The sequence below is a fragment of the Salminus brasiliensis genome, chromosome 20 (genome assembly GCF_030463535.1).
Source record: "Salminus brasiliensis chromosome 20, fSalBra1.hap2, whole genome shotgun sequence".
NCBI classification, from domain to species: domain Eukaryota; kingdom Metazoa; phylum Chordata; class Actinopteri; order Characiformes; family Bryconidae; genus Salminus; species Salminus brasiliensis.
The window spans coordinates 32,270,909-32,296,019 of NC_132897.1; the positions used below are offsets into that span (position 1 = coordinate 32,270,909).

Sequence of the window (25,111 nt, forward strand, 5' to 3'; positions counted from 1 at the left end):
AAATCCCTTGAATCTCCATTTTTGCTGTTTTCGGGTTTTGCCAATTCTTATATTTTTATAGTTTCGCCATGAGTGGACCAATAGAAATGATCCAAAATGACTTGGGAATAAAATCTTTTCACATTGACTTTTATTGAAAGTTAGGAAGGTGTTTTCCTTCTCTTGTAAAGTTGACATTTTGGAGATGCAAGGGTTTTGCGTGGCAGTGACAATGTGGAGTATTGTATTTCTCATATGGGATGTTAAAGTAGCACCAGCACATTAACAGAGCACTAACCACTCTAACATTAGAGCAGAGCATCCCAATGGATTCTAAATGAGCTGGACTGTAGAGACGAATGAAAATGGAGAATGAATTTTATGACGCTGTTATGAACCCGCATTAATAAGCGTGAATATAACTTACCTTACCCCTACAGTGCCGCTCATTACAGGAGCATCCGACTGTACTAAGTAAGCCCTGGTTAGCGCAGAAGATTATTGTTGTTCTCTCTGAAAAAACATGTATCTCAGAACCAGAAAGGTTGGACACCCTAACCCGTTTGGCCCCAGAATGAGGTGAAGCAGGATGAGGTGGAGGTGATGAGATTGTGTTTGCACAGCTTGAAGCAGGACGAACCAACAAAAACTTGCGTACTGCTGTTAAAGGGGAATTGAGAAAAACATAGCCAGCCAGAATTGTTCACGGTGGTGGTGGTGGTGGTGAATGAAATGTCTGAACAGTTTTGAATGCTTTAAAAAGCTCCCTTACACTAAATGGTTTTGAATAGCCTGGGCCACCGGGCAGACCATTTTTGTGAAGTTTCTGGTTGGGTTTTAAAAATCCATTGATGGCGGAGGGATACATGCAGGGTGTTCTACGGTAAAATAGTCCAAAAAGAAAGCAGAATGTAGTGGTGGGTCTGAGCATTAAATTAAATGGCTCTATTTGTGTTATAGTCATGGTGATGTCTGTAAGTCTAGGACAGAGTGTTTTTCACGTACATTTATGAATGACTGTTTACGTCTTAACCACTAAATATGCAGAAATGTGAGTTCCCCTTTAACCGTGTGCATTGATTATCTAAAATGATTACAGGAGAATGACGATGGACAACAGACGGACAAGCTGTTATAAGTTTTATTAAAACTGTGTTGATTCTCTGGGTTAATCACAGGCAACATGCAAACAATGACCTCCAAGGTACGCACCAGGGTCACAGAACAACAGAAACCGAACACAGCAGAACCTACCATGCATGCATTTACACCCAGGAGTCAACAGGCTGAGGCTTGACATCGCAAGCGTCCACAAGACTGATCGCTGGCCTGTTGCTCCGAATGTAGTGTTTCCTATTCGTGTCATTCTGCAGCAACAGAAGGGTTAAAATGGTCAGCAAAAAAACTGAGTCGGGAAGAGAGTCATAGGGGGGGCAAAAGCAGCAAGAGGTTAGTCCTCATGAAGAGGAAGCAAGAAAAAACAGAAGTGAGGGAGAGGGAACAGATAACCAAACTGAATCCATGCAAATACAGGCAAATTTGTTAAAATTTTCCATAAAAGGGAATAAAAAAAAAAACCCAGCTTCAATAGTGATACTGGAGTCGAGAAAGCAGGGCTGGTGCTGTAGACGCAGTGCCTCAAACAAACACAAGGGGGAGCAGCTGTGTAGTATTTAATCTTGGCTGCCGAAGCCAGGCCACGCCATATTCCTCCCAATGTACCAAAATGTGTCCGAGGTAAGCTTGAATAAAATTTTAAATGTAATGTAAAGTGTTGATTGGTGAACATTTTTACAAAGTGCTGGCAGTAATGCCCTCCAGTCAGCACCCAGTAGCAGTTAAAAGCATTGCTGCTGCCGGGTGCTGACTGGAGGGCATTACTTATTTGGTGGTTGGTGTGGCGCAACAGATAACACCACTAGCTGTCAGTGAGCTACCACACCATGTAGGAGACTGGGGTTCCATTCCCAGTCTGGGTGACTATGCTGCGCTATACCAATAAGAGTCCTTGGGCAAGACTCCTAACACTACATTGGCCCACTTCTGTAATACGTGTGACCTTGTAAGTCGCTCTGGGTAAGAGCGTCAGCTAAATGCCATAAATGTAAATGTAAATGTACTGCTACCGAGTGTGGATTGGTGGATATGACTGCAGGTAAGTGTGGATTGGTGGACATGACTGCAGGTAAGTGTGGATTGGTGGACATGACTGCAGGTAAGTGTGGATTGGTGGACATTACTGTTACAGAGTGTGGATTGGTGGACATGACTGATAGTAAGTGTAGATTGGTGGACATGACTGCTGCTGGCAATCATGTCCACCAATCCACACTCGGTAGCAATCATGTCCACCAATCCACACTTGGCAGCAGTAATGCCCTCCAGTCAGCACCTAGTAGCAGTTAAAAGCATTGCTGCTGCCGGGTGCTGACTGGAGGGCATTACTGCTACCGAGTGTGGATTGGTGGACATGACTGCTAGTATTCTCTATTGGTGGACATGATTGCTAGTATTCTCTATTGGTGGACATGACTGTTACAGAGTATGGATTGGTGGACATGACTGTTACAGAGTGTGGATTGGTGGACATGACTGTTACAGAGTGTGGATTGGTGGACATGACTGCTACAGAGTGTGGATTGGTGGACATGACTGCTACAGAGTGTGGATTGGTGGACATGACTGCTGCTGGCAATCATGTCCACCAATCCACACTCTAGCAGTGTGGATTGGTGGACATTACTGTTACAGAGTGTGGATTGGTGGACATGACTGTTACAGAGTGTGGATTGGTGGACATGACTGCTGCTGGCAATCATGTCCACCAATCCACACTTGGCAGCAGTAATGCCCTCCAGTCAGCACCTAGTAGCAGTTAAAAGCATTGCTGCTGCCGGGTGCTGACTGGAGGGCATTACTGTTACAGAGTGTGGATTGGTGGACATGACTGCTAGTATTCTCTATTGGTGGACATGACTGTTACAGAGTGTGGATTGGTGGACATTACTGCAAGTAAGTGTGGATTGGTGGACATGACTGTTACAGAGTGTGGATTGGTGGACATGACTGCTACTGAGTGTGGATTGGTGGACATGACTGCTGCTGGCAATCATGTCCACCAATCCACACTCGGCAGCAGTAATGCCCTCCAGTCAGCACCTAGTAGCAGTTAAAAGCATTGCTGCTGCCGGGTGCTGACTGGAGGGCATTACTGCTACAGAGTGTGGATTGGTGGACATGACTGCAAGTAAGTGTGGATTGGTGGACATGACTGTTACAGAGTGTGGATTGGTGGACATGACTGCTACTGAGTGTGGATTGGTGGACATGACTGCTGCTGGCAATCATGTCCACCAATCCACACTCTGTAGCAGTGTGGATTGGTGGACATTACTGTTAGAGTGTGGATTGGTGGACATTACTGATAGTAAGTGTAGATTGGTGGACATTACTGTTACAGAGTGTGGATTGGTGGACATGACTGTTACAGAGTGTGGATTGGTGGACATTACTGTTAGAGTGTGGATTGGTGGACATTACTGTTACAGAGTGTGGATTGGTGGACATGACTGCTGCTGGCAATCATGTCCACCAATCCACACTTGGCAGCAGTAATGCCCTCCAGTCAGCACCTAGTAGCAGTTAAAAGCATTGCTGCTGCCGGGTGCTGGCTTGAGGGCATTACTGTTACAGAGTGTGGATTGGTGGACATGATTGCTAGTATTCTCTATTGGTGGACATGACTGTTACAGAGTGTGGATTGGTGGACATTACTGCTACTGAGTGTGGATTGGTGGACATGACTGCTGCTGGCAATCATGTCCACCAATCCACACTCTGTAGCAGTGTGGATTGGTGGACATTACTGTTAGAGTGTGGATTGGTGGACATTACTGATAGTAAGTGTAGATTGGTGGACATTACTGTTACAGAGTGTGGATTGGTGGACATGACTGCTAGTAATTGTAGATTGGTGGACATGACTGCTAGTAATTGTAGATTGGTGGACATGACTGTTACAGAGTGTGGATTGGTGGAAATGACTGCTAGTAAGTGTGGATTGGTGGACATGACTGCTACCGAGTGTGGATTGGTGGACATGACTGCTAGTAAGTGTGGATTGGTGGAAATGACTGCTAGTAAGTGTGGATTGGTGGACATGACTGCTACCGAGTGTGGATTGGTGGACATGACTGTTACAGAGTGTGGATTGGTGGACATGACTGCTAGTAAGTATGGATTGGTGGACATGACTGTTACAGAGTGTGGATTGGTGGACATGACTGTTACAGAGTGTGGATTGGTGGACATAACTGCTGCTGGCAATCATGTCCACCAATCCACACTCTGTAGCAATCATGTCCACCAATCCACACTTGGCAGCAGTAATGCCCTCCAGTCAGCACCTAGTAGCAGTTAAAAGCATTGCTGCTGCCAGGTGCTGACTGGAGGGCATTACTGTTACAGAGTGTGGATTGGTGGACATGACTGATAGTAAGTGTGGATTGGTGGACATGACTGCTAGTATTCTCTATTGGTGGACATGACTGTTACAGAGTGTGGATTGGTGGACATTACTGCAAGTAAGTGTGGATTGGTGGACAATGACTGCTACGGAGTGTGGATTGGTGGACATGACTACTGCTGGCAATCATGTCCACCAATCCACACTCTGTAACAGTAATGTCCACCAATAGAGAATACTAGCAGTCATGTCCACCAATCCACACTTACTATCAGTCATGTCCACCAATCCACACTCTGTAACAGTAATGCCCTCCAGTCAGCACCTGGCAGCAGCAATGCTTTTAACTGCTACTAGGTGCTGACTGGAGGGCATTACTGCTGCCAAGTGTGGATTGGTGGACATGATTGCTACAGAGTGTGGATTGGTGGACATGACTGCAAGTAAGTGTGGATTGGTGGACATGACTGTTACAGAGTGTGGACTGGTGGACATAACTGCTGCTGGCAATCATGTCCACCAATCCACACTCTGTAGCAATCATGTCCACCAATCCACACTTGGCAGCAGTAATGCCCTCCAGTCAGCACCTAGTAGCAGTTAAAAGCATTGCTGCTGCCAGGTGCTGACTGGAGGGCATTACTGTTACAGAGTGTGGATTGGTGGACATGACTGCTAGTAAGTGTGGATTGGTGGACATGACTACTGCTGGCAATCATGTCCACCAATCCACACTTGGCAGCAGTAATGCCCTCCAGTCAGCACCTAGTAGCAGTTAAAAGCATTGCTGCTGCCGGGTGCTGACTGGAGGGCATTACTGTTACAGAGTGTGGATTGGTGGACATGACTGCTAGTATTCTCTATTGGTGGACATGACTGTTACAGAGTGTGGATTGGTGGACATGATTGCTAGTATTCTCTATTGGTGGACATGACTGTTACAGAGTGTGGATTGGTGGAAATGACTGCTAGTAAGTGTGGATTGGTGGACATGACTGCTACCGAGTGTGGATTGGTGGACATGACTGCTACCGAGTGTGGATTGGTGGACATGACTGCTAGTAAGTGTGGATTGGTGGAAATGACTGCTAGTAAGTGTGGATTGGTGGACATGACTGCTACCGAGTGTGGATTGGTGGACATGACTGCTAGTAAGTATGGATTGGTGGACATGACTGCTAGTAAGTATGGATTGGTGGACATGACTGCAAGTAAGTGTGGATTGGTGGACATGACTGTTACAGAGTGTGGACTGGTGGACATAACTGCTGCTGGCAATCATGTCCACCAATCCACACTCTGTAGCAATCATGTCCACCAATCCACACTTGGCAGCAGTAATGCCCTCCAGTCAGCACCTAGTAGCAGTTAAAAGCATTGCTGCTGCCAGGTGCTGACTGGAGGGCATTACTGTTACAGAGTGTGGATTGGTGGACATGACTGCTAGTAATTGTAGATTGGTGGACATGACTGCTACTGAGTGTGGATTGGTGGACATGACTGCTAGTATTCTCTATTGGTGGACATGACTGTTACAGAGTGTGGATTGGTGGAAATGACTGCTAGTAAGTGTGGATTGGTGGACATGACTGCTACCGAGTGTGGATTGGTGGACATGACTGCTACCGAGTGTGGATTGGTGGACATGACTGCTAGTAAGTGTGGATTGGTGGAAATGACTGCTAGTAAGTGTGGATTGGTGGACATGACTGCTACCGAGTGTGGATTGGTGGACATGACTGCTAGTAAGTATGGATTGGTGGACATGACTGCTAGTAAGTATGGATTGGTGGACATGACTGCAAGTAAGTGTGGATTGGTGGACATGACTGTTACAGAGTGTGGACTGGTGGACATAACTGCTGCTGGCAATCATGTCCACCAATCCACACTCTGTAGCAATCATGTCCACCAATCCACACTTGGCAGCAGTAATGCCCTCCAGTCAGCACCTAGTAGCAGTTAAAAGCATTGCTGCTGCCAGGTGCTGACTGGAGGGCATTACTGTTACAGAGTGTGGATTGGTGGACATGACTGCTAGTAATTGTAGATTGGTGGACATGACTGCTACTGAGTGTGGATTGGTGGACATGACTGCTGCTGGCAATCATGTCCACCAATCCACACTTGGTAGCAATCATGTCCACCAATCCACACTTGGCAGCAGTAATGCCCTCCAGTCAGCACCCAGTAGCAGTTAAAAGCATTGCTGCTGCCGGGTGCTGACTGGAGGGCATTACTGCTACCGAGTGTGGATTGGTGGACATTACTGTTACAAAGTGTGGATTGGTGGACATGACTGCTACGGAGTGTGGATTGGTGGACATGACTGCTAGTAAGTGTGGATTGGTGGACATGACTGTTACAGAGTGTGGATTGGTGGACATGACTGTTACAGAGTGGATTGGTGGACATGACTGCTACTGAGTGTGGATTGGTGGACATGACTGCTGCTGGCAATCATGTCCACCAATCCACACTCTGTAGCAGTGTGGATTGGTGGACATTACTGTTACAGAGTGTGGATTGGTGGACATGACTGCAAGTAAGTGTGGATTGGTGGACATGACTGCTACGGAGGGTGGATTGGTGGACATGACTGCTACTGAGTGTGGATTGGTGGACATGACTGATAGTAAGTGTAGTTTGGTGGACATGACTGCTACTGAGTGTGGATTGGTGGACATGACTGCTGCTGGCAATCATGTCCACCAATCCACACTTGGCAGCAGTAATGCCCTCCAGTCAGCACCTAGTAGCAGTTAAAAGCATTGCTGCTGCCAGGTGCTGACTGGAGGGCATTACTGTTACAGAGTGTGGATTGGTGGACATGACTGCTAGTAAGTGTGGATTGGTGGACATGACTACTGCTGGCAATCATGTCCACCAATCCACACTTGGCAGCAGTAATGCCCTCCAGTCAGCACCTAGTAGCAGTTAAAAGCATTGCTGCTGCCGGGTGCTGACTGGAGGGCATTACTGTTACAGAGTGTGGATTGGTGGACATGACTGCTACGGAGTGTGGATTGGTGGACATTACTGCAAGTAAGTGTGGATTGGTGGACATGACTGTTACAGAGTGTGGATTGGTGGACATGACTGCTACTGAGTGTGGATTGGTGGACATGACTGCTGCTGGCAATCATGTCCACCAATCCACACTCTGTAGCAATCATGTCCACCAATCCACACTTGGCAGCAGTAATGCCCTCCAGTCAGCACCTAGTAGTAGTTAAAAGCATTGCTGCTGCCGGGTGCTGACTGGAGGGCATTACTGCTACAGAGTGTGGATTGGTGGACATGACTGCTACTGAGTGTGGATTGGTGGACATGACTGCTACTGAGTGTGGATTGGTGGACATGACTGCTAGTAAGTGTGGATTGGTGGACATGACTGTTACAGAGTGGACTGGTGGACATGACTGTTACAGAGTGTGGATTGGTGGACATGACTGCTAGTAATTGTAGATTGGTGGACATGACTGCTACCGAGTGTGGATTGGTGGACATGACTGTTACAGAGTGTGGATTGGTGGAAATGACTGCTAGTAAGTGTGGATTGGTGGACATGACTGCTACCGAGTGTGGATTGGTGGACATGACTGCTAGTAAGTGTGGATTGGTGGAAATGACTGCTAGTAAGTGTGGATTGGTGGACATGACTGCTACCGAGTGTGGATTGGTGGACATGACTGTTACAGAGTGTGGATTGGTGGACATGACTGCTAGTAAGTATGGATTGGTGGACATGACTGCTAGTAAGTGTGGATTGGTGGACATGACTGTTACAGAGTGTGGATTGGTGGACATGACTGTTACAGAGTGTGGATTGGTGGACATGACTGTTACAGAGTGTGGATTGGTGGACATGACTGATAGTAAGTGTGGATTGGTGGACATTACTGCAAGTAAGTGTGGATTGGTGGACATGACTGTTACAGAGTGTGGACTGGTGGACATAACTGCTGCTGGCAATCATGTCCACCAATCCACACTCTGTAGCAATCATGTCCACCAATCCACACTTGGCAGCAGTAATGCCCTCCAGTCAGCACCTAGTAGCAGTTAAAAGCATTGCTGCTGCCAGGTGCTGACTGGAGGGCATTACTGCTACAGAGTGTGGATTGGTGGACATGACTGATAGTAAGTGTGGATTGGTGGACATGACTGCTACGGAGTGTGGATTGGTGGACATGACTACTGCTGGCAATCATGTCCACCAATCCACACTTGGCAGCAGTAATGCCCTCCAGTCAGCACCTAGTAGCAGTTAAAAGCATTGCTGCTGCCGGGTGCTGACTGGAGGGCATTACTGCTACAGAGTGTGGATTGGTGGACATTACTGTTACAGAGTGTGGATTGGTGGACATGACTGATAGTAAGTGTGGATTGGTGGACATTACTGCAAGTAAGTGTAGATTGGTGGACATGACTGCTAGTAAGTGTGGATTGGTGGACATGACTGTTACAGAGTGTGGATTGGTGGACATGACTGTTACAGAGTGGATTGGTGGACATGACTGCTACTGAGTGTGGATTGGTGGACATGACTGCTAGTAAGTGTGGATTGGTGGACATGACTGATAGTAAGTGTAGATTGGTGGACATTACTGTTACAGAGTGTGGATTGGTGGACATGACTGATAGTAAGTGTAGATTGGTGGACATGACTGCTACTGAGTGTGGATTGGTGGACATGACTGCAAGTAAGTGTGGATTGGTGGACATGACTGTTACAGAGTGGATTGGTGGACATGACTGCTACTGAGTGTGGATTGGTGGACATGACTGCTGCTGGCAATCATGTCCACCAATCCACACTCTGTAGCAGTGTGGATTGGTGGACATTACTGTTAGAGTGTGGATTGGTGGACATTACTGATAGTAAGTGTAGATTGGTGGACATTACTGATAGTAATTGTGGATTGGTGGACATGACTGCTACCGAGTGTGGATTGGTGGACATGACTGCTACCGAGTGTGGATTGGTGGACATGACTGCTACAGAGTGTGGATTGGTGGACATGACTGTTACAGAGTGTGGATTGGTGGACATGACTGCTACAGAGTGTGGATTGGTGGACATGACTGTTACAGAGTGTGGATTGGTGGACATGACTGTTACAGAGTGGATTGGTGGACATGACTGCTACTGAGTGTGGATTGGTGGACATGACTGCTACTGAGTGTGGATTGGTGGACATGACTGCAAGTAAGTGTGGATTGGTGGACATGACTGCTACTGAGTGTGGATTGGTGGACATGACTGCTGCTGGCAATCATGTCCACCAATCCACACTCGGTAGCAATCATGTCCACCAATCCACACTTGGCAGCAGTAATGCCCTCCAGTCAGCACCTAGTAGCAGTTAAAAGCATTGCTGCTGCCGGGTGCTGACTGGAGGGCATTACTGTTACAGAGTGTGGATTGGTGGACATGACTGCTAGTAAGTGTGGATTGGTGGACATGACTGCTACTGAGTGTGGATTGGTGGACATGACTGCAAGTAAGTGTGGATTGGTGGACATGACTGCTACTGAGTGTGGATTGGTGGACATGACTGCTGCTGGCAATCATGTCCACCAATCCACACTCGGTAGCAATCATGTCCACCAATCCACACTTGGCAGCAGTAATGCCCTCCAGTCAGCACCTAGTAGCAGTTAAAAGCATTGCTGCTGCCGGGTGCTGACTGGAGGGCATTACTGCTACAGAGTGTGGATTGGTGGACATGACTGTTACAGAGTGGATTGGTGGACATGACTGCTAGTAAGTGTGGATTGGTGGACATGACTGTTACAGAGTGTGGATTGGTGGACATGACTGTTACAGAGTGTGGATTGGTGGACATGACTGCTAGTAATTGTAGATTGGTGGACATGACTGCTAGTAATTGTAGATTGGTGGACATGACTGCTACCGAGTGTGGATTGGTGGACATGACTGCTAGTAAGTGTGGATTGGTGGACATGACTCCTACAGAGCGTGGATTGGTGGACATGACTGCTGCCAAGTGTGGATTGGTGGACATGACTGTTACAGAGTGTGGATTGGTGGACATGACTGCAAGTAAGTGTGGATTGGTGGACATGACTGCTAGTATTCTCTATTGGTGGACATGACTGCTACTGAGTGTGGATTGGTGGACATGACTGCTGCTGGCAATCATGTCCACCAATCCACACTCTGTAGCAGTGTGGATTGGTGGACATTACTGTTACAGAGTGTGGATTGGTGGACATGACTGCTAGTAATTGTAGATTGGTGGACATGACTGCTACTGAGTGTGGATTGGTGGACATGACTGCTGCTGGCAATCATGTCCACCAATCCACACTTGGTAGCAATCATGTCCACCAATCCACACTTGGTAGCAATCATGTCCACCAATCCACACTTGGCAGCACCCAGTAGCAGTTAAAAGCATTGCTGCTGCCGGGTGCTGACTGGAGGGCATTACTGCTACCGAGTGTGGATTGGTGGACATTACTGTTACAAAGTGTGGATTGGTGGACATGACTGCTACGGAGTGTGGATTGGTGGACATGACTGCTAGTAAGTGTGGATTGGTGGACATGACTGTTACAGAGTGTGGATTGGTGGATATGACTGTTACAGAGTGGATTGGTGGACATGACTGCTACTGAGTGTGGATTGGTGGACATGACTGCTGCTGGCAATCATGTCCACCAATCCACACTCTGTAGCAGTGTGGATTGGTGGACATTACTGATAGTAAGTGTAGATTGGTGGACATTACTGTTACAGAGTGTGGATTGGTGGACATGACTGCAAGTAAGTGTAGATTGGTGGACATGACTGCTACTGAGTGTGGATTGGTGGACATGACTGCAAGTAAGTGTGGATTGGTGGACATGACTGCAAGTAAGTGTGGATTGGTGGACATGACTGTTACAGAGTGGATTGGTGGACATGACTGCTACTGAGTGTGGATTGGTGGACATGACTGCTGCTGGCAATCATGTCCACCAATCCACACTCTGTAGCAGTGTGGATTGGTGGACATTACTGTTAGAGTGTGGATTGGTGGACATTACTGATAGTAAGTGTAGATTGGTGGACATGACTGCTACCGAGTGTGGATTGGTGGACATGACTGCTACCGAGTGTGGATTGGTGGACATGACTGCTACAGAGTGTGGATTGGTGGACATGACTGCTACAGAGTGTGGATTGGTGGACATGACTGTTACAGAGTGTGGATTGGTGGACATGACTGTTACAGAGTGGATTGGTGGACATGACTGCTACTGAGTGTGGATTGGTGGACATGACTGCAAGTAAGTGTGGATTGGTGGACATGACTGCTACTGAGTGTGGATTGGTGGACATGACTGCTGCTGGCAATCATGTCCACCAATCCACACTCGGTAGCAATCATGTCCACCAATCCACACTTGGCAGCAGTAATGCCCTCCAGTCAGCACCTAGTAGCAGTTAAAAGCATTGCTGCTGCCGGGTGCTGACTGGAGGGCATTACTGCTACAGAGTGTGGATTGGTGGACATGACTGTTACAGAGTGGATTGGTGGACATGACTGCTAGTAAGTGTGGATTGGTGGACATGACTGTTACAGAGTGTGGATTGGTGGACATGACTGTTACAGAGTGTGGATTGGTGGACATGACTGCTAGTAATTGTAGATTGGTGGACATGACTGCTAGTAATTGTAGATTGGTGGACATGACTGCTACCGAGTGTGGATTGGTGGACATGACTGCTAGTAAGTGTGGATTGGTGGACATGACTGCTAGTATTCTCTATTGGTGGACATGACTGTTACAGAGTGTGGATTGGTGGACATGACTCCTACAGAGCGTGGATTGGTGGACATGACTGCTGCCAAGTGTGGATTGGTGGACATGACTGTTACAGAGTGTGGATTGGTGGACATGACTGCAAGTAAGTGTGGATTGGTGGACATGACTGCTAGTATTCTCTATTGGTGGACATGACTGCTACTGAGTGTGGATTGGTGGACATGACTGCTGCTGGCAATCATGTCCACCAATCCACACTCTGTAGCAGTGTGGATTGGTGGACATTACTGTTACAGAGTGTGGATTGGTGGACATGACTGCTAGTAATTGTAGATTGGTGGACATGACTGCTACTGAGTGTGGATTGGTGGACATGACTGCTGCTGGCAATCATGTCCACCAATCCACACTTGGTAGCAATCATGTCCACCAATCCACACTTGGTAGCAATCATGTCCACCAATCCACACTTGGCAGCACCCAGTAGCAGTTAAAAGCATTGCTGCTGCCGGGTGCTGACTGGAGGGCATTACTGTTACAGAGTGTGGATTGGTGGACATGACTGCTACGGAGTGTGGATTGGTGGACATGACTGCTAGTAAGTGTGGATTGGTGGACATGACTGTTACAGAGTGTGGATTGGTGGACATGACTGTTACAGAGTGGATTGGTGGACATGACTGCTACTGAGTGTGGATTGGTGGACATGACTGCTGCTGGCAATCATGTCCACCAATCCACACTCTGTAGCAGTGTGGATTGGTGGACATTACTGATAGTAAGTGTAGATTGGTGGACATTACTGTTACAGAGTGTGGATTGGTGGACATGACTGCAAGTAAGTGTAGATTGGTGGACATGACTGCTACTGAGTGTGGATTGGTGGACATGACTGCAAGTAAGTGTGGATTGGTGGACATGACTGTTACAGAGTGGATTGGTGGACATGACTGCTACTGAGTGTGGATTGGTGGACATGACTGCTGCTGGCAATCATGTCCACCAATCCACACTCTGTAGCAGTGTGGATTGGTGGACATTACTGTTAGAGTGTGGATTGGTGGACATTACTGATAGTAAGTGTAGATTGGTGGACATTACTGATAGTAAGTGTGGATTGGTGGACATGACTGCTACCGAGTGTGGATTGGTGGACATGACTGCTACCGAGTGTGGATTGGTGGACATGACTGCTACAGAGTGTGGATTGGTGGACATGACTGTTACAGAGTGTGGATTGGTGGACATGACTGTTACAGAGTGGATTGGTGGACATGACTGCTACTGAGTGTGGATTGGTGGACATGACTGCTACTGAGTGTGGATTGGTGGACATGACTGCAAGTAAGTGTGGATTGGTGGACATGACTGCTGCTGGCAATCATGTCCACCAATCCACACTCGGTAGCAATCATGTCCACCAATCCACACTTGGCAGCAGTAATGCCCTCCAGTCAGCACCCGGTAGCAGTTAAAAGCATTGCTGCTGCCGGGTGCTGACTGGAGGGCATTACTGCTACCGAGTGTGGATTGGTGGACATGACTGCTAGTAAGTGTGGATTGGTGGACATGACTGCTACTGAGTGTGGATTGGTGGACATGACTGCAAGTAAGTGTGGATTGGTGGACATGACTGCAAGTAAGTGTGGATTGGTGGACATGACTGCTGCTGGCAATCATGTCCACCAATCCACACTCGGTAGCAATCATGTCCACCAATCCACACTTGGCAGCAGTAATGCCCTCCAGTCAGCACCCGGCAGCAGTTAAAAGCATTGCTGCTGCCGGGTGCTGACTGGAGGGCATTACTGCTACAGAGTGTGGATTGGTGGACATGACTGCTACTGAGTGTGGATTGGTGGACATGACTGCTGCTGGCAATCATGTCCACCAATCCACACTCTGTAGCAGTGTGGATTGGTGGACATTACTGATAGTAAGTGTAGATTGGTGGACATGACTGCTAGTAAGTGTGGATTGGTGGACATGACTGCTAGTAAGTGTGGATTGGTGGACATGACTGCTACTGAGTGGATTGGTGGACATGACTGATAGTAAGTGTAGATTGGTGGACATTACTGTTACAGAGTGTGGATTGGTGGACATTACTGTTACAGAGTGTGGATTGGTGGACATGACTGCAAGTAAGTGTGGATTGGTGGACATGACTGCTAGTAAGTGTGGATTGGTGGACATGACTGCTACTGAGTGGATTGGTGGACATGACTGATAGTAAGTGTAGATTGGTGGACATTACTGTTACAGAGTGTGGATTGGTGGACATGACTGATAGTAAGTGTAGATTGGTGGACATGACTGCTACTGAGTGTGGATTGGTGGACATGACTGCAAGTAAGTGTGGATTGGTGGACATGACTGTTACAGAGTGGATTGGTGGACATGACTGCTGCTGGCAATCATGTCCACCAATCCACACTTGGCAGCAGTAATGCCCTCCAGTCAGCACCTAGTAGCAGTTAAAAGCATTGCTGCTGCCAGGTGCTGACTGGAGGGCATTACTGCTACCGAGTGTGGATTGGTGGACATGACTACTGCTGGCAATCATGTCCACCAATCCACACTCGGTAGCATTGGTGGACATGAGTGATAGTAAGTGTGGATTGGTGGACATGACTGCTACCAAGTGTGGATTGGTGGACATGACTACTGTTGGCAATCATGTCCACCAATCCACACTCTGTAGCAGTCATGTCCACCAATCCACACTTACCTGCAGTCATGTCCACCAAACTACAACACCAATAACTCTAAGGGCTAACCCCTACCAGTAGGAGAAAATCTAGATCATTTACAACGTCCGTCTGAGCTCATTCATATGCCGTTAATAATGAATAAGGCCAGTGGCTATCGAGCAGCTCAGCTTCGGCGGCCCATTGATCCCGTCAGCTGGACCGAACTGAATGACTGAGGCTGAGGCTTTGATTGAACCCTAAAGTGCCTCATTCCATGCACTTGCCAACTGATGCTCCAGCCCCACCTCATTTAGGGCTGTTTGCAGATCGGGATTCTCCAGAGTCTAGGGTAGGGCTGCTTCCCTACCACCCTACAACATTTACCTAGCAACTTTAATCGAGAGCACAGACGCAGCAGGCTTTGTGAATACAGGCTGCTGAGGAAGAACCCTCTTCTCTTCACATCATGGACAATAAAGTGATCATTACAAAGTGATACATGTTTGAGGGGTTTTTTTTCTAACATGAGAATGTTTGAGCTATGTTGTAGTCAGGGCCATTAGAGGGAGACTAAGGCAACATAGAGACCTGGACAAGTCAACACCAAGTACAAGTGGAGACACAAGACAGTTAAAACCTAGACTTTGTGGTAATTGAGTCCAAATCAAATCGTCAAGATCGAAAACTGGACACACAGCGCTTCAATGCTTCCACTAAACACTCTTAGTTCTTCAGATACCTTAATCAGTTAATCACTGAACCCAACCATTTCAGCTTGTCTAAGTGTCATTAGCTCTCACCTTCAGCGGTTCCCGTTCCGTCAGGTCTGACGAGCCATCGCTGCTTTTGTATTTGCAGTCTTTGTCCCTTTGGTCAATTGTGGAATAACCATCTGTGTGTGTGTGTGTGTGTGAGAGAGAGAGAGAGACAGAGAGACAAAGCTGTTACATGAATCATGTCTTACCATGTATCTTCTAAGGAGGCGAGACACATGCAAGACACTTGTGATACAAACAGGCGTGTTGATGTGTCAGGACAGAACATTTCATTACCTCCCTCCTCAGAGTTATCTCTGAGCTCGCCCACCGCCCTGGCTCCCCCAGCCCACACACTGTCCAATTACTGTCAGTCAGGCTTTGCCCAGAGCCCCAATACAGTAGATAGAGGGACGTGAGTTGGCATGGTGGAAGGGTCCTCATCTGCATGCGCTCACTGGGAACATGATTTAGCTGCTGCAGTAAGTGCTACTCTACCAGTGATGCTAACGCAGCTACACCTGAAGCTTGTGTCATTAATGCAGGTATTACTGTTCTTTACCAACCGACACAACTGGCCAATTTATTAGAAACCCTTATCTTGTAACTCTAACTAACTCTGATGGTGCAGTCTGAGACTGCAGCTAAGTACTTTCGCCCAATTTGGTACTGCCAATTAGCTCCACCTAGCACCAACAATGCTTCCAAAACTAGGAGGGTAAGGACTTAAGGCATGCCTCCACTTATACTGCCACCAGGGCCGTGGCAGATATGGGAGATATGGGTTCTGCCCATGTTTAGCTGACTTCTTGCTGGTAATCACTCACTCACACAGTACACCACTTTTCCCCAGCTAATACACTTTATGTACAGCTTAAAATAAGATTTTTTTTTTCAGTCAACTATGAGGACTTCTGCTGGCATTTACCAATCAATTCCACCACCGATTAGTAACAGCATAAAAAACAAACCTAATCACCTGCTTGGGAACTAAATCTTTAAATTCCAACCTTAGGTTTGTTTGGGGACAAAGCATATATAAGTAGTAGTACATTTATAAAAGCCACCCTAAGTGGAGGGTGAGAATACACATCCTTCACTTGAGCAACCAGGGGTTTATCTCAACTCACTTCTGCAGTGCAGAGGAGGGAAAACGGACACCGTGCAGAGAAAGAGTGTTTCACAAAAGTCTGAGGAACAAAGAACAGTAATTCTCTACTGAGCAGAGCTGAACCCCGAGCCTGACGCAAACATCGTGTTAAGAGAGGAACTTCACAGACAGCATTAGAACCAGAATCACGAATTGTTGGATGAATTGGTCCAACTTCACTGCTGGGCAGCATTCATAGGGCTACACGTCAACTCACTTAAAACCTACATAAACATTTATAAAGGCTTATTCTGATAGAAGGGCCGCTTCCATTGCTTCTTCCAACAAAAGAAACAAACGCTAACGCTAACCAGCACATGTTGGAATAAGCCAACTCTAAATGTTTAGGTAGGTGTTCGGAAGCCCTATGAATGGTGCTCTACAGTAAAGTTTAATCACATTAGTAAAAGGAAACGAGTTCACTGTACGGTCATTCCCATTCACAGATGGATATAACGTGTTAGAAGGTTTAAGGCTGCATTCCCACACACACAAAACAAAAGCGCTGATCGGGCCTTCGGACGACATGCAAGCATTTTCTTACCTGGACCCAGCTCATCCATAGGTATCATAGCACCACTGCCACAGCCCCTGTCGCCTGCAAAGCATTCAAAGGCTGTTTCTTTCATGGCTTCATCAGATGCCCAGCTTGTACGTGGGGCTTTTTTTTTTCTTTTTAATGAAAAATGCTTCACAGGTTGTCATAGTGAGGCCAGTTGAGGATGAAGTGGGAATGACTGCTATACACACACACACACACCATATGTACAGCGTTTGTGGACCGGTGATGTACAGCAGCACAGCAAAAACAAAAAATAAATGCTGTCGTGTTGAGGCTCAACTCTTAATGAGATGCTTGGAGCTCAAGTGGATGCACAAATGCCTGTATTTCAGCAAACAGCTTTAGCGATGAATACCTGGACTGAAGCAGATCTATCAATAACACATGATCTTCTATATCTCCAAAGCTTACATCATATTAAACTCCACAGTTCAGCCAGGAGATGGCGTGGGAGGGTGGGCACTGCTATTTGTGATGGTCATGAAGGATGAACAACAAATAGAACCAATATATATATATATATACGACCATGACTGTAGCTATTGTTAGGGCTACTGGCAACACGTTACTAAGGGGCAGAGTTCATAAGGCTACTACACACAGACATAAGCATTTCAAAACCTTATCTTCAAACACCATAATTCACCACAGAGGCTGCTGTTGTCAGTTTCTCTGCCGTTTTACGTGTTACGTAACAACTTGCCCCATGTTCATATAGGCTGGAGAGTGCATATGGATGCGATATCTGGTTGAGAGCCATTATCGTAGATGAGAAGTGAAGAGGTGAATGTGAAGATTAAGAACTTCCACATTATGTCAGTGTTCTCGGAGAAACGTGTATAAAAATCTTCACAAGTTGATCTCTTAAATATGTATTTACTAAGCCAATGCAAGCCTGGTCCAGCTGGCCACTGAAAAGATTTTGGGTCTTCACATTCACTCTCCTTTTTTAAGCAGTTCTTTAGGGAACTTGAAAGAACCCTCTGTGGTACCGAACTCCTAAAACGCTTATATTTGCAGTACTCTACAGAGTTTTTCGCAAACTGACCTTGGTTCTTCTCCATCAGGGGCAGGGTGCTGTCATCGTAGCCCGGCTTGCCGCTCTTGGAGCCTTTGGGAGCCCCGCTGGCTGTGGGCTAAAGGGGAAGAGAATTCAAAAACTGAGCAGCAGAACCTGAGGCAGCACACTTTAATAAAAGTCCTCCTAAACTGGTCTTCAGGGGGTCCTCAGCATCCTCAGGGATACACAGGGATACACAGGGATAAAGCAAAATGCACACTATCTAGGCGTCCTTGGGAACCGGGTTGAGAAGCACTAATCTAGAGTGCTTAGAGTACGGCCTTGTACAATTTAAGAACCCACACAGCTAGCTCCGAACTGACTGCTGGTGTATGGAAGGATTACGGATACAGAACGATTTCTGCTAATTTGAAGTCGCCTGTTTGTGTAGAAAGCAGATTTTACAGACAGCTCAGTTTGGCACTTTATTTATTAGAATATCTTGGAAAAGCCATCAGTGAGGGAACTGTCTTTAAGCTGTAACAAGCTTAAAGTGTGTTATTCTACTTGACTTCAAGTCAGTGTTGCCTCATATCCAAGGAAAATTCTGACACTTGTATGAGTATGAAGACGATGTTGATTCCACACCAGTGGTTCTGAGTCCAAGTGACGACACAAGTGTTTAGAAGAAGCGAAGAGAGATCCTATTATTGTCAGAAGAATCATCAGATCCTGCATACTTTCAAAAGCACACGTCTGAAACTTTTAGAAGAGTTCCTGTCCTATAAAAGCAGGACCCGTCCCCGCTAAAAGCTCTCGAGAGCCCTCGACGAAGCTCTCAGAGACACCGCAACACTTTCCACCGTGCAGAGGAGCAGATGATGGTCAGAGCTTGGGAGCAGGGTGGTAGATGAAAGATGCAGGAGACAAACAGAGACACTGTTCAGTCCTACACTCACTCTGCCTCAGCTCTATTTGAGGCTGTTATGTACCTGAAAATGGGTTTTGCTCCAGCCGTCCTTGGTCAGGATATTCCTCAGTTCTTTGTAGCTCCAAACGGTCTGCAGGATGTGGGACGCAGCCTTGGTCTCTCTGGCTGACTGGCTGTGGGGCAGAAAACACAGCAGGGATGGTGTCAGGAGGAAGCCGGTCTCCAGTAAAATTAGAGATCAACACTGTGTGGTCACAAGCTCTATCCTAATTCAGGGGTCACACCATAGCGCCCTCTACCCCCATTATCACTTTCTTAGCTCCTCTTATGATCCGTAATTAAGCAGTTGGAGTTAGCTTCAAAGCCCCAGAGACGGGGAGAGAGGCAAATCACAAATGCACTGATTTCTTTAAAGGGAAAAAAAAAAAGTTAATCTAAAGCAATTGATGTTCAGTGAAGGACAAAATGAAAGCTGATTGAGCCTTTAGTCAGGAGATGGGTGTGAATAATAGAAATTAGGTGTGAAATAAGGTCAGGTAAGACTCTCTGCAGAAAAAAAAGATGATTAAAGAGTCCTCTTTGTTCTCCAGAGCCACGCGAGGTTTTCACACTCTTCATGAGCGCATAAAGATCATCATAATGGGTACACTTCCTGGCCAGTTTATTGGAAACCGTGCAGTTGATGTAACGGTTTGTGTTAAGGGCTGACCTGGCAGTGACAGTCCAGGCTAGGGGTTTCTAATAAAGTGGTCAGTGGTCTCCTCATTAATATTATACACTGCTTGTACAGAACAAAAATCTGCTGTTTAAAAGAAATGACTAAGCACCTGCTTATGAAACAGCTGGAGTGTGTTTTACTGAGTAACAAGACAACGTTCCTAATACTGCTCGCATATAACGATAAAGTGGAGTTCCATTTGTCTAGTCCCCCTCCTTCTTTATCTCTTTGCTGAAGCAGAACCAATATTTCAGCTCCAATTTCAGCAACGTTACAGAAACAGCCTGTGCTTCTGATTATGGTCCACTCAATGTTCAACACGGGAGCTCGCAGTTAAGAGCCAAATTACCGTCCGTGTGCACATGTTCACCCAGGTTTCTGCCAACGTGATGCTAAGGTATGCAAACTAAGGGGCAGCGTGATCAGCATGTAAGAATTTGCCTGGGCTTCTCCCACCTCACTCCGAGAGTTCAGTGTGATCATGCAGTCAGTCTGATATTGCAGTGGTTAACGTGTGAAAATGTAGTATGATCTGATGGTGACGGTGTACCAGGAATGCAGACTAAAGCCTAGAGGTTAAAGGGTCAGAACCTTGCACCCATTGCTGACACTGATGTGCAAATGCACACACACAGCTTGTGTGTAGTCCCTGTAGAGAAGTACTGCCAATAGAAGAGAATAGGAACATGAACCTATGGCACCATGCTGCCTAATGCCAGGCGTGGGCTAGAGAGGTACAGCATTGAGCTATGGAGCAGTGGGACTGAAGGTGCACCAGCCAACACTTTTGGGATGAGTTGGGGAAGTCCCAATACCTTTGTCCATGTAGTGTATATTAATGTGTTGGCCAGTATAGGCCGATATTAACATCCCTCACCTTTATCAGTAAAATATTGTTAATAACACGTCGCAAACTTGCCAAGTTATTTGTTTCGAGATTGTTGGGATTGTTGACAGTGGTACAGATATAGCTTCAGCTGCTTCAGCCTTGAAATGACAGGAGTATCATGTTAAGATACTCATTTTTAAGCGAGCCGATGATACAACATGGATAAGGAATGTTCCTGTGGGACAGCTGCGATATTTCCCTTGGTGTGATGTGGCTAAGGACTGCTCTATTTAGCCTAAAATGATTTGGTTGGGAAATGTGGATCATCCACAGAAACTCATCTGGAATGTCTGAGACTCGGTCCGCACGCTTTTGGCACATAATTAAATTAGTGACAGCTTAGAAGGCTCATTTGCATATTGCAGTCTTCTGCCTCACATCACAAAGGCTAAATTTGGGACAGCAAAGAACAAACAGTTCTGGCTAGAACAACTGCCCCTTGCTGGACACACAGTACCACAGATCTGCATTGACATGTAGTTGAGCTTTTGCAGTCTGTGTGCCAGTACACTCACATGAATCTTCACAGAAGTATAAACCCCCCTCAATCGGACTCCAACTCCCTTTACCTGGTCCTGTTGATGGCCACCAGCTTGTCGATGGCTTGAGCAGAGACGAGTGAGCGAGCGTTCTCCGAGCTGTCGGTCACAATCTCGTGGATGGTGTTGAGGATGGCCACCACCGTGTCCTCCTCCAGGTTCTTGGCGGGCCGCTGCTGCCCGCTCGGCAGGTTGCTGACCAAGTCCCTCATCGCGTAGCTGCCTGTGGTGGACAGCGGAAAACAGTGAGATGCAGTACTGCACTGTGAATATAGGAATATAAATCTGACACGTATCTCTCGTGAGGCAATCAGGACTTTGAAGATTATTCAGCCTCTTTAATATTTTACTTCTTTCGAAATATGTAATATTCTTGCTCCTCTGCCAGTTAGCACGGCTTCCCTCCAGCATTTATGCCTTAGATGTAATTCTGACCGGCCTTTACAGGCTTACCCAATGAGAAGCAGAGAGAAGGCTTTACTGAGCCGAATAGAAAGAACCACAAAATTCTTTAAGGTGCCCTGCAATTATTTGCTTATGAGAGTTCCTGTCCTCAAGGCCTACTGAACTATGCAGGATGTACCCCTCATTCATATTAGGACTAAGCGAGAAGGCTAAAAACGCTTTTTCATATCATTTCATATTACTACATTTTGGCAATTATTACTCAATTTTAAGTCTGAGTAGTATTTGGAAGCCTGAAGATAATAAAAATGCTTATTCTGCTACAATAAAGGCCTACTTACATAAAATAATAATATGTATATTGTTGTTTTATATATTAAAAACATCTTTGGGGTCTCTAAAAGGTGCTTAAGTATAGTAAAAACACAAGTGAAATACAATACAATGATACTTTAACCGTTAACTTTAACTCCCTAACTGTTGTGAGGGAATGGCCAGACTTCTCCCTCGCTATCTAGAGAGTGAGTGTTAAAATCTTTCCTTCTAATACTTAACTGAGTACCTCCAACCAGCATAATCGGATACTTAGCTTTTTTTTTTTTTTTTTATAAACACAGGCCTATTCTTTGAGGAGGCAGATGGAAAGCTTAAGGACTTTTAGGGCTGCTCACCTATGAGGTCTTTGTTGCGGCGGTCGATGGACAGGTTACGCAGGGCGATGGCTACAGCTCGCACCACCTTGTCCGAGTCGGAGCGAAGAAGCTCCACCAGGATGGGAAGGCCCTTTTCTTTTCTCACAGTGGCACGGATGTAGTTGGACCACTGCAGAAGAGAACACAGAAAAAGTGCTTCACTCATACACTCATGCACTAGTATAGCAAATAGGTTAATCGCTTAATCACCTAACAGTTGGCTAATGAGGAGCATACAGTATTATATGCAACCCAATTATTGTTGTATATATATTCAAAAATGGCACAATTCAAACATCTGGTCACAATTCAGCTTCTCCAAACAGTCGCTGTCTACATGGCTCAATCGCCAATGCCCTAAAACTGCTGGTGTAAAAGTGTGGTTCTGCGGCTCTGCAGTCATGCACTGCTATCTTCTTATAGTCTAAAAGTCTTCACCTGCTTTACACAGGGTTAAACAGCTGCTTGGAGGAGCCAAGTCATGACTGCTGATTGCTGAGACAAGGTTTGAGGAGTCTAATTAAGGTTTGAGGCCTTGGTAAAAGTCACCTGAGAGCGCGAATCTCTCAGGGCATCTCCAACCTAATGCCTTTTTAATTATTCACACTAACAGCTCTTTCAACCAGGTATGCCCAAGCCTTTCCATGCCACCCTAACCTTTGCGACGAAACCAACAACTGAGGCTCCCTGGTTGTGGCCGACACTGTCCAAGGTGCTGAACCCCTTGCGCAAGCAGTTCAGCACCTCTGTTGCGGACCGCTAGGCACGCCACCTCCAGAAGAAGGGCAGGACGTCAGAATCGCACACGGCTGGCTCGCTGCAGCTCCCGCGCCCGATGACTCAGTCAAGAGAGTGCTCATTCCCCTCACTACTAATCACCACACTAATTTGGAGGCAGAGCATGGCAACTTGCGGCCTTACCCTGGGCCCAGCCGCTGCGTCTCCCCTGCTGCTCAGTCCCAGATGTGAACGCCTGCTAGACTGTAACCCATCACACCGCATACGACGGTACATTAAACCAGTCTAAGCCCGACTCAGAATCGTTTTGTCAATGATTGTTGGTGTCCCACCGTTAAGGTCACTGGGGGTCTTTTTTATAATGAAACACTGCCGACTCCATCTTACGAAACGTGTTCGAATAAAAGAATAGCAAGAAAATCCCACATGAATTTCAACCTGCCCGAGAAGAAAGAAAGGGCTATGAGCTAATAAGCAGAAAGAGAGTGATTCATGGAGCTGTTGGTAAGACAGCAGGATCGATTCTGCCAGGCCTGAAAGTCTTCTTAATTTTCAGGTGACGGACAACACAAAACATTCACAGACGGAAACATTCCGTTTCTCCGTGCCCTCCGACTCCGCAAGCCACTAAATAATGAAATTTGCTGTTATTAAACTTCAGCAGCTCCTTGTCTCCTTCCCTGCGATTTCCAAAACACCTCCTATCTGAGATGAAAGCAGCTCATCTCCTTGGCAGGCTCTGCGCCCTTGAGATACAATTAGAAAGCTGCAGTAGCCAACCAAGGGCACTAGGGGGAGGTGGCGAGCCTTGGAAAGCGTAATCCCACGGCCTCAGCAGGGATGAAAGCACATTTGCAAAGGAAAAGTCCAAAATCCTCTTACGCAGCTACGTATGTTACCCCCAGACGCAGGGGGTTGTGGGTGTTAGAGGATTGGGGTCCCAGTATGAGGCCCACACACAGATACACACACATGGCGCTGGCTCCTAAAATGCTCAGAGAGGGCGGGAAAGACACGGGAGCGGGTAGAAAGCTGGCTGTGGGGATGCGGAGCTGCAGAGTGAAGTGATTGGATTTGCGGCTGGAAGGTGTTTGATATTCGTCCGTTTCGGAGCGCTGCTCGCGCTGCTTAAGATAAAGGGAATAAGCCTGGAGCTCTGAGAAGTGGAGATAGAGTGGGGCTCATTTAAAGGTGCTAATTTCAGCGCGGTACAGGTGTAGTTCTCCTCTTTACCAATCAGGGACGTCAGTCCAGACGTTCCGCTCTGTACCGCGGCGTAGCTGCATTAGCATTCAGTCAGGTTTCCTGTTTGTAAGCCTCTCATTTCATTACATTTGCTTTCATCATTTGATAGCCATTTCATTTCAGACGTTGAGACTCAGAGAAACACAGTAAACTGAAACTGGAATTAAATGAAATACGAATGATCTGAGGGACCGTGGTGATTACTTACAGGCTTGGGCTCATAGTGTTCGAATACAGCAGCACAGCCATGCCTTAAAGCCACTGTCCTGCATGTTACCATGTTACGGTTTGACATATGGGACGATATCTGACGAGATCTGTACCTACATATACAGTCCGGACACTGGGGACACACTGTGGCTGCAGGGATTCAAGTAGGCCCAGCAATGGGTGCAACTTAAAGTAGCTGAGTGCGTTCAATAGAAGGGCTGTCCACAAACATTTGGACATATAGTGTATTTCAAAAGAAATGGTCCTCAGAGTGCATTTTATGCAGTATAAGGTTTTGCTTTAAGATGATTCAGTATAATTACATTATGGGACATATCTGTGAAATATATCAAATACA

At 46.6% G+C, this 25,111-nt stretch overlaps 1 protein-coding gene across 14 annotated transcripts in view; it reads right to left on the reverse strand.

Moving 5' to 3' along the window:
- Positions 1-25,111, reverse strand: part of arvcfb (ARVCF delta catenin family member b) — a 225,530-nt gene that overhangs the window by 3,488 nt on the left and 196,931 nt on the right. For 12 of the 14 annotated variants that reach the window (XM_072665138.1, XM_072665136.1, XM_072665133.1 and 9 more), the window contains 7 exons: positions 22,540-22,690; positions 21,494-21,686; positions 19,379-19,490; positions 18,435-18,522; positions 17,369-17,422; positions 15,720-15,811; positions 1,234-1,346 (listed from right to left, as the gene is read on the reverse strand). In XM_072665138.1, the coding sequence (XP_072521239.1) occupies positions 1,245-1,346; positions 15,720-15,811; positions 17,369-17,422; positions 18,435-18,522; positions 19,379-19,490; positions 21,494-21,686; positions 22,540-22,690 (792 nt within the window). In that variant the 3' untranslated portion in view covers positions 1,234-1,244. The remainder of the gene's footprint in view (positions 1-1,233; positions 1,347-15,719; positions 15,812-17,368; positions 17,423-18,434; positions 18,523-19,378; positions 19,491-21,493; positions 21,687-22,539; positions 22,691-25,111) is intronic. The other 2 variants (XM_072665142.1, XM_072665143.1) reach the window with 2 other exon arrangements.